The sequence below is a fragment of the Callionymus lyra genome, chromosome 6, assembly GCF_982586985.1.
Source record: "Callionymus lyra chromosome 6, fCalLyr1.hap1.1, whole genome shotgun sequence".
NCBI lineage: Eukaryota > Metazoa > Chordata > Actinopteri > Syngnathiformes > Callionymidae > Callionymus > Callionymus lyra.
Genome location: NC_141823.1, coordinates 21680596 through 21691073, shown reverse-complemented (window position 1 = coordinate 21691073; position 10478 = coordinate 21680596). Strand labels below are relative to the sequence as shown.

General features: G+C 40.0%; 1 protein-coding gene across 11 annotated transcripts in view; it reads right to left on the bottom strand.

Moving 5' to 3' along the window:
- Window positions 1-662: 662 nt before the first annotated feature.
- Window positions 663-10478, bottom strand: part of mpripa (myosin phosphatase Rho interacting protein a) — a 33993-nt gene continuing 24177 nt past the window's right edge. For 7 of the 11 annotated variants that reach the window (XM_087794222.1, XM_087794223.1, XM_087794224.1 and 4 more), the window contains 9 exons: window positions 6416-9970; window positions 5902-6049; window positions 5726-5831; window positions 4750-4909; window positions 4567-4674; window positions 4400-4486; window positions 3466-3628; window positions 3051-3136; window positions 663-1838 (listed from right to left, as the gene is read on the bottom strand). In XM_087794222.1, coding sequence (XP_087650348.1) covers window positions 1767-1838; window positions 3051-3136; window positions 3466-3628; window positions 4400-4486; window positions 4567-4674; window positions 4750-4909; window positions 5726-5831; window positions 5902-6049; window positions 6416-9970 — 4485 coding nt within the window. In that variant the 3' untranslated portion in view covers window positions 663-1766. Of the gene's footprint in view, window positions 1839-2777; window positions 2865-3050; window positions 3137-3465; window positions 3629-4399; window positions 4487-4566; window positions 4675-4749; window positions 4910-5725; window positions 5832-5901; window positions 6050-6415; window positions 9971-10478 lie in introns of all 11 variants that reach the window. The other 4 variants (XR_015711470.1, XR_015711471.1, XR_015711469.1 and 1 more) reach the window with 3 other exon arrangements.

Here is a 10478-nt window from a genome sequence, read left to right as displayed (position 1 = left end):
ATAGGAAATGTAATAAAAGTGATGAAATGTTTCTCAATGAAATATTTCATCGTGATGTAGCAGCTAAAAAGAACGAAAACTCTCCATGCTCAGCTTACACGTGCGTAGAGCGCCCTCAAGTGGACGAACTTTTTATACCGTACAACATGAAGGTTTTACTCAAAAATGGATTCGATAAAGAGTAAGAACAAAGTCATATGGATACATTAAAAGTAAAACATATCAAGTACTACAACAAATTAGTTAAACAAATGTTTTAATAGATAACCTTTTTAAGTTTATAAAATTATGTATGTATATATATATATATATATATATATATATATATTTAAGAGCCAATTGAATTACTTTTAAGTATGTATAATAATGTTTAATACATGTACTATTAAGTTATTGTTTCAACTACCGGAGATATTATTGTTAAAACCTACCTGGCGTCGCTAGCTCGGTAAAGCTAGTAGCTCATTTAGCTGCTAGTCACATGACAAGTCACAATTACTTGACCTTTCAACTTCCGGACTTTTTTTAGTTTATTTATAAAAACTTTTTTTTTATTTTTTTAAATGCTACGCTGTTCAATAATGTTGAATTATAATCAATAATCTATTCTATCATTTGAATGTAGTGTGTGTCTAATAGTGTTAACACGGTGAAATGAACCCACAAACTTCCAAACATTTATTTGATGTTATACATTCAACCAAAATAAAAAATATTCAAATATATAGATTTTGTAATATTGAACCAATAAGCAAATACAGGTGTAAAACAAGCACATAATTCTTCCACGTGGCGTATTTATAAATGTCTATATACACAGTATGGTTTGAATACTATACAGTGTGTTTCCATAGCTGCACATGTTTCATGGGTGTATTCTTCGATCAAAGAGGCACAACTAGACTGCAAAAGGTCAAAGTTCAGGCCAAGTGCTCTGAGGCTGCCGGTAACAGTAAAACAACTCAAAACACCGAAACAGCAGGACTTGCAAAGCGAAAGCTCACGAGTGAGGAGAGTTGCACACTGAAGCATCGGAGGAGGCATATGAGGCGACAGGATCGCCGTGTAACAAAACTGTGGGTCACAACCATGCAGAGGCATAAACAACTTCTTTTTTTCTTCTTTTTTTTTAAAATTCTCTCACACAAACGTCAACACAAGAGCAGGAATAAAAACAACTTTAAAAAGTCTGTTCAACAAATGAGTCTGTGCCGTTTGGTTGCACAGCAAATCAACTATCTTACACTCCGCCGAGCCGTGACAAATAAACAAACTTAAATCTTCCGCAAGTAGTCAAGTGATCATAGACCTCCTTCTGTAGTGACCAGTACTCACTCTATCAATCACTCCACAGCTCTCACACACGTATCCAGTAGTTATGTACAAAATAAAAACACATTCTCATTCAGATATAGATGTTCTGACAAAATAAAATACAGCAGATACTTAATTCATAGTGGGAAATATATATATATATTATCTGTATATACCGTTTTTCTCATACATTTTGGCGTTCTGGAGGAAAATAAACATGCTGCACTAGTTCATTCCACAGCTTATCAAAAAAATTAACTGTATATACTTAGTTTCTTATATTCAACAAATGTAGTAACGCCATGTAATATTTGGAAAAATAAACATGATAATGTTGAGTGAGATGGAAGCAGCACGTCCAGGTAATTGACCATGAAGACTCGAACCATTTCTGAGCAAGTTGGCCCAACAAAAAAAAAAGAAAAAAGGGTCAGGAAGAGGTCAGTTTTTCCCTAAATCTTTTTGGAATCTTTTGCTTCAAAAAGCTTCATGCGTTCTTGTACGGTCAGTCCCTCTTTTAGGCTCTGTGGGAGACACGAGGGAAACATGATTAAAATACAACAAAGCTCCTCTGAAGAGCAGCGCTGGGAAACATGCGATTACGTCATCAGCAACTCTTGATCAGTCAGGTGTGTGTGGACATGCAGCCTTCGGCAGGTTCAGACGTTTGCCCGATTAAAGCTACAGGGCTGATCATCACAATAATTTGTTTGATTAGTAAAGACGATTCCATCAGGAACTTCAAACCAAGACACATCCCCCTGCGGGTCCAGAGTCTCCTTCCTCCTTCTCTGAATCATTATCAAAGGAAAATCTTACCATTGACACTAGTGCTAATTTAAACTAGTTAAATCACACATTATTATAATATATACATATATATATATATTTTATATTTGCCATATTATTTTTCACTTAAAAGGACAGTTAAGTTTCGTTAAGAATAGGTGAATAAATTCTACAATTTGAGCCACTTTAAAGGCAATTTATATTTTCTATTTCTAATGTAAAGTTCTATCATTTAAAAATGTTGTGTTTCTTTGTATTTTCTGTTCTTAAAGTAAAACCTTTTGAAGCAGCTCATGCTTATATCACATCATGACTACAACTTTACTAATATTATAAGATACAATTCAACTTTCAGAATGTAAGTATTGCACGACATCAGTGTTCTTGTCACAACAAACACCTCAACAACAGCTAAATGCTCACGTTAGACGACACAGGGAAGAGCTTGTTTGACAGAAAGTAGCTGGATGATGAGGTTAGTGGATTCTCGTCTGTGATTTTATTGTATTAGATGAAAGAAGTTTATTAAATGTGAGGTACAAACGAAAGGTGATGGGCAATCATCTTCAAGTCACAAATTAACTGGCAGCACTGCAATCAGGCGGTGAGGGAGAAAAAGGGGCTGATGAAGGTCAGAGGTCATGCGAGGAGGAACATGTGACACCATGCTATACCTACAGCACTTGGTGGGGCAGGATAGGGGGAGGGGTCACTCCACAATGGGAGTGTCAGCTATCCCATTCCACCTGTTCAATGATGGACTGATGGATAGAACAGACAGACGACAAACTTACAGGACTGACAGAGAGAGAACTTACTGAGCGACTCAACACATGTGTATGTGGTGGCGGCGCTGCAACAGTTAACGACACAAACCTTCAACGTCACACTTTATTTAAGAGAAGCCAGCATGTGAATTCGTGTGTGTGTGTGTATGCAACGCTCACCTTTGACCTCACGCCCCTCAACTGCCTTGAAGTCGACGACTGCTCCTTTTTCAGGAAGTCTGGGTTACTTTTTGATTTCATGATGTCTGTGGAATAAAAATATATGTATTCTGGTGATTTCTTGTCTGTTTTGATGTGTGAAACAAATGCTCATTTAACCTAAATTATCTCATTGCAAAAAAAATATCTTAAAATAATAAAACATTGCAATAAACTTTGTTTAAAATCATTTGAACTGGGAAGAAAAACCTCCAGGAAGCTTCTCAAACCAAGATTAGTTTGCATTTTTTATTACATTTTGGATACATTATAATTTTTTTTTAATAAATAGTAAGCAAATTGTAGGTAAAAGACATTGTGTTGTTATACAATTGTTGCTCATAGAACTGGATGTGTTTAGATTGCTGGTTGTTACCGTATCCAGATGAAGCGGATCCATCCACACTTCTTTCACCGAGTGCCTCTGTAGCGATGAGCAGCTTCTCCTTCAGTTTGCTGATGTCACAGTCAGCCTTGGCCTTCACAATACTTAGCTCTGTATAAATATCCTTGTATTTGTCCGCAGCATATTTCTTGTCCTGTCGAGGTGAGAACATTGTAATGAATTAAAAAGAGGCTCTAAATCCAAGAGCACATCAACAGACTTGCTGGTGTCTTCATACTGTCATGTCTGTTGTTTTACCTTCATCAAGGGAGACCAGATCTTATACTCCTGTCTAAGATTCCTGTCAGCTGTAGTTTCCTCCTCTATCCTCTTGACTTGTTCATCTTCCATCTTCCAACAGTCTTCCTACCTTTTACAAGGTGTTTTTGATGATGATCTCTACTTAACACTTTCACCATTTTCACTAAAAATGTAGTACTACTGTCTTGTGTTTCATGTACTAATCATACAATAACTCTCATACATGTAGTCGAGCCAGATGTATTCAGTGTAATTTAATCAAGTGCTTGGTGCTATGAAAAATTAAACAAGTGACTTTTTTTATTTAAGATAATTTATAAAATGTTTTAACAGCTGGAGTCGGCTTTGATCTGTTGAACAATCACCAGCTGAAACACTTTCACTGGAATTGCGACTCTTTATTTTTTGTTTTCAACAATAAATAGCAAAGCATGATCTAGTAAGACCGACTTTTAAACTTCTTAAACATGGCTTGATTCTTCTGTCTTGTTCAAATCTTCTCATCCCTCAATCTCTTGCTTGATCAATCAGTTCCATTTTTACTTTCCTGTCTGACTGGTCCTTTTTCTCAAGGCTGCAACTCCGACAGCATCTCCTCTAATTGCTAACTGACTGTGTTTCCTTCAGTCGAGCATTTCTGCTCTGAAGGCGGCACCTTGCTTACCCGCAGAGCAGACTGGATCTCATCTTTCAGGGAGTGAATTTCTTGTTTGAGACACTGGACTTCCGACTCTTTAATGAGGAGGAGGACCTAAAACAGACATTAATAATTGTGACGCACATTTAAAAAGCTCATGAAACTGTAATTTTCTATTTCAGTGAAACTCATACCTGCAGTTCATACACATCCTTTCCCTGCGTAGGTGGCAACATGGACGTTTCCCCGCTGAAGCAGGAGCGCATTCGGGTGATCTCGGTGGTGAGCCGGTTATTCAGTTCCTGTTGGAAAGTGATAGTTTGGTCATGAACTTGGCAGCGGTGTGTGTCCACGCGAATGCTTGAGTTGAGTCTGACCTGGTTGTGCGTGTTGAGCTCCTGGTTCTCTCTCTGACACTGCCTGAGGGCTTGCCTCTCCGCTTCCAGCGCTTGAGCCAGGTGAGCATTCTCCAGACATTTCTGAGAATACTGCTCCGACAAAACTTCCAGTTCCCTCTGGATGGACTGCAGCTCTTCCCTGGACAATTGAGCAACACACATTTCAGCATAATCACTTCCTGCTTCTTCCTAGCTTGAGGTATCACAACCTATTCAGTCATTTTCTGTAACATCACATTTTTCATCATGCAGTAGCAACTTCTTAAATGATTATCTACAGCTTTTGCATTTAACTTGAGGTGCAGGAGTCAAATTTGGCCTGCCAGGTACATCAATGTCTTGACCCATAAAGATCTCAGTGTTCATGCAAACAAGGCTAAGAAAAATAGATTGATGTCAACAATTGTAGAGGAATTTGATGGGAGTTCAAATAAATCAGAGACAAAAAAGATAATATCACATTTATATTTTCCTTTTGATGACACTTATGTAAATATGCATTTGGCCAGTGGCATTAACTACTCAAAGACTTTTTCCATTTTAAAGTTTTACTTCAAACTCATCATTTATTGCTATTATCCATCTTATCTTTAGTCCCTGAGCTAAGTTTTTTTGTCTGTGGTTTCAAACTCAACTCACACAAGGGGCCAACATATTTGTTATTTGAAGCTCAATTTATCTTGATTATCTCTGTATTTGTCCAAGTCATATTGTTGAAATCCATAATCTATTATCCTTATCTTATCTTAAACCCTGACATCTTTATATTTCTTCATATCAACATGAACATTAATCAACTTTGATTTTGAACCAAACTCATGAGCTTCTAGCTAAAATGATGAGCTCATTTTACTTAAATTATATTTTCCTTCTTGCCACTTTTACACAAAATGTTCACAGTAAACCAACATCTTATTTCAAGTGTGTCTGATGAAGGAAGAAAAAAAGAACATACTCGTATTGTAATCGAAGTTCATTGATGTCAGAGTTCACACCACTGAACTGAGACCGTTGGTTCTTCTCGAGCTCCTCCTTGTGGGCGTTCTTCATAGCCTCAATAGCTACACAAGAATAATTATATTAGAACGTCAAGTACATCAAACACTGCTGGCGTTGACTGACACGACATACCTGCGACGGTGGCGGCGGTCTCCTCTGCCAACAGTCGTTCTCGCTCTTCCAAAAGTTTGGAAATCTCTCTCTGATGCTGCTTTTTAAGATCTTCAATGAACTTCTGGTGAGTTTCTTCCATTGCAACAAAACCACGTTCATATGTGGCCTGAGAATATAACAATTATTACAATTACTTATTTTTACGACTAGTCTGTCTAATGCTAATGGCTTATCTAGTTAAAATCATGCAAAATCAATGACAGAAGTGTTGGATGTCCAGCAGCTTGTTAGTTAGCCAGGAAGAGAAGAAGGAACAACGTTTCAAACCATATATAAAAATAAGACATAACAGGCCGTTAGAGCAAACACGGAGGCAACTGATGATTAGGATTACAAGGAGGTTATCAATAATGGTTATTTTAAATATAAAGAACTGTACATGTCGTAAGTGAAGTTAACTAACCATGTGATGTCTAGCAAGATTCCATATAGGATACCAAGTGAAATTTAAAATCAAATAAATTGCAAAAACCTTTAGACTCTCAATGTCTCTCTGGTACTTCTCTCCCAGGCTGGCCATGGCTGTGCCGAGACGTTTGTTCTCCAGGCCGTCCCTAATGATGTCCATTGGACTCTCCAGCTCTTGGTTCTTGTCTTGTGCCATGTTTTCATCTCCCTCCACTGATGCGCTCTCTTCACGTGAGGACAGCTGGTGCTCTTTGATGAGTCTAATGGTTTCCAAATAATCCACCTGCAGTTTTTCAATCTCGTCCTTGTGCGTTTGGTGAATGTCACAGACCTTCACTTCGAACTGCTCCTCTAGGTTTCTCACGTGGCTGTGGTGCTGTTCCTCCATAGAACCCATGCTCACCAACAGATCTTGAAACTTTTGTTTTCCGTCGGCTGTGGTTTCCATCAGGGCCATCTCTGTTGAAGAGCAGCGCTGCGCTGCTTGACTCATCTCGTGGTCGTGTCGATGTTTCAGTTCTTCCATCTCCCTCTGGAACTTCTCTTCCAGTAAAGACAGCTGTTGCTGCTGCTGGAAAAGTAGATTTTCATGAGCGGATATCTCCGTCTTTAGAGATTTGTTCTCAGTCTGCATGGCTTCCAAGGTTTGAGCAAAGTTCTGGTGCTGTTCTTGCAGCGATGCTTCATATTTTTCTTGGATCGCAATTAAACTGCAGGCATGCTGCTGGACTAGTATGTCCATTTTCTGGCCTGTGTCTTTGCACCATTGGAGGTCTTGTTCGTGCTTAGACCGCAACCTACATGCCACGTAGGCCACTTGAGCCTGGATGAGAGCCTCTCGCAAGCAAAGAGACGTAGGAGTCATGCTGCTGCACGTCTGGTTGGTAAAGAGAGTGTGGATCATTTTGGTCGTTTCAGGTTGAGTTTTGCTCGATTCAAGCTCCTGGGCATACGTGTGAAGGATCTCCGCTTGTCTTTGAAGTTCACAGGCTAAGATGTTATGAGTTTTCTGAAAGGTCACGATTGAGTCAATGTCACAGGTTTCTTCCAACAAGTGTTTGTCAACCATTTCCTCCGCCATGTTGCGGGCTTCGTCCGATTGAATCTGCTCCATGAAAAGAGCCAGTTCTGGTGGATGACCAGATAAAGCATTGGTTCCAAAGTCACAACTGCTCCTGATTTCTTTAACTACATCCTTCAAATCACACCCTGTGGGGGCTTCAAAGATGGCCTTCAAAGCCATTTCCCTCTGGTGTAGGTTGTGATGCGCTTCTGCCAACTCCCTTCTTATGGTCTTGAACTTCTCGTCGTAGCTGATCCGAAGATTTTGGAAAGAATACGCCAATTCAGCTTTAATGAAATTGTTGAAGATGACTGAAGCATCGATATCTAAATCATCTGTTGTACTACCGTCAGTTTGTTTACACTGTCCTTTTATTATATCCAACTCCTTCCAGAATCGACTCTCCAACATCAACTTTCTAGTCAAGACGCCAGCATAAACTACTGCTAAGCAGTCTTTGTCGTCCTTCCTGATGGTCTCCATATCTTCCCAAATGTCCACCAAGGCTTGCAGGAGGTCAGAATTACAAGTCTGGATTAATAAAGCCATTTTGTTTAATACCATGGCTTCAAAAGATAGAGTTTTGGCAAACAAATGTACAGAGTTTGTATCGACCACATCCGTAGCTTGTGTATTGAAAACAGCTGGTAAGTCATCATTGGCCTTTTGCCCTTGTTGGATTAACACTGATGCATTGACTAAATTGCTTTCTATCGCGGACAAACAATTAAGCTGTGAATCCGCATCTTGTGGATTGGTCAGAATAGCTCTTACTCTCTCTCTGCTCTGTTCTACACACACCAAAGCCCTAGCAAAGATATTACTGCTACTGCCCGGTGTAACCTCTGGCGTTGAGTCTATAACCAAGGAAAGGTTTGGATTTTCTTGAGTGGATTGCTGCTCCTCCAGAGTCTGTGTCAGCTTTTTTAACTTCTCCTCAGTGCTTAACAGTTTTGTTTCCAAGTCATGTATAATGGAGACAAATTTTTCAGGGTCACTGGTGTGTTGTGATAAAGCGAAGGATTCATCACGTTCTGAAAGATCGTTTGTCTCGACCTTCTTATTTTCTGCACACAAGACATGGATTCGGTCAATGTCCTCTAAATTGTTGTATTTTTGGCACTGAATACTGGAAAACCGGATTCTTGGTCTCCTATCTTTGGGCTCATTATAGGAGGAATTGTCTGAACTTGATGTATTGTCAGATAAATCTTCTGTCTCAATCAATTCTTTCTTCGATTTTCCTTTCGTCTGTTGCCTCTTGGATTGAAGATCCGTGTATCCCAACTGAAAGTCACTAAGGTGCTGCTCTAATTCTGCAATGCGATCTTCTGCCATTGTTAGTTTAGCTTTCAGGTCTTTCTCGGCGTTGCAAGTTGCAACCTTTTCCGAGAGACTCTGACTCATCTGACACAAGAGGTCCTCTTTAACCAACAACTTCTGCTCAGTTTCCTCCAAGCTGTTGCCAAGTGCGCTCATTTTAATAAGTGCTTCTTTCAAGTCATCTTCTTTGCGTTCCATTAGCCTTTCATACATTTCCTTAGTTTGTCTGATTTCTTCCTCTTTCTCTCTGAGGAACTGACTCATCTTCTGAAATTCCTGGGTGGCCCTTTCATACGACTGTTCCAAGGTGTAATAATCATCCTCTTCCATTTCCAAGCGCTTCTGAAGCTTGCTCACCTCGCGGTCCGCCTCTGAGATTTGGTTGATCAGCTCCTGACAGCGACAGGTAAGATGACTTTTCTCTGCTTCCAAGCGTTGTACGCTCTCTCTTAGCGAGTCAACAACACAGTTCTTCTGAGCTAACTCTTCTTGGAGCTTCAGTATTTCATCACTGTGTTCCTTTTCTCCGCCCGCCATTTGTCCACGCAACAGTGCCGTCACCTGTTTTTCTGTTTCCAGTAGTCTCTCTTCCATTTCTTTTTGTGCATCCGCAGCCTCCGCCAACTTCCTGCAAAGACTTTGTCGCTCCTTCTCATGGCTCTCTTTAATGAAGTGCTGCTCTTTTCTGAGACACTCTTCCCTCACTGCCTGACTTTCTTCTGTAGAAGCTAGTCTTGAGGTCACCTCGTGCAGCCTTTCCTGTAACCTCTGGACCTCTTTAAGGTGATCCCGTTGTAGGGCCTGCTGATGCTCTAAGTGCCGAAGTGCCTGGTTCCTCTCCAGCAAGTTGGCCTCTACTTCACGGAGTCTATCTTCACTGTCTTTGAGCTGTGCACGCAAAGTAGCTTCGCTTTTTGCATTATCCTCTTCTTGCTCCTTTGAACGCTCTTGCTCCATCTTAAGCTCGTTGCGCATACGGGCCAGAGTGTGCTCACTGGCTAGAATCTCAGCCATTGCCGACGCAAGCTTAGCCTGCAGGGCCTGGATATCAGTTTCATGGCGTTCAACAGCTTCCTGTGCTTCAGTGTAGCTTCGTTTTAGTGTTCGGATCTGTTCGTGAGTTCGATCCTGCTTGTGCTTTTGGGATTCCAATTCTCCTTGCAGATCTTGGTTGAGCTTGTGCAAGTTTTTCCACGGCCCTCGGTTAGGTGAAGAGGGCGGAGATGTTGTACTCTTTAAAGAGATTAATGGAATAGGTTTGATTAATTTTAACATTTGAAAGTCATTTTATATGGAGAACCACATCTCCGGGGGAAACCGTTCTCTTTTGGGTCATTTCGATCCCATAAGATATGGCCTGACCCTAACTTTTCTTCCACTGTGCTTTTTCAGAGGTGACTTGAAAATTGTGAAGTTTTAAAACAAAGACGATGATTTGTGAATAGAATATGACGAAGAGATGTTCTAGGTGAACATGATCAAATCATTTGAACAATGGAATGTTTTAAACAAACAGGTGGAAATGTGGAAAGTCTAAAATGCAAGAACATGCAGACAAAAAACAAAAGGAAAAAGACAGGAAGAAGAACACAGAAAAAGCACAGCACAAGGCTTATATAGTAATAGCCTCACCTTATTTTAATTGGTGCAAATAACCGTTAATTGTTTTCCCAAGAGATGTGAGACTCCACAACAAAAGTTAGTAACGACTCATGCCAAGACCATCACCATGCATATCAGT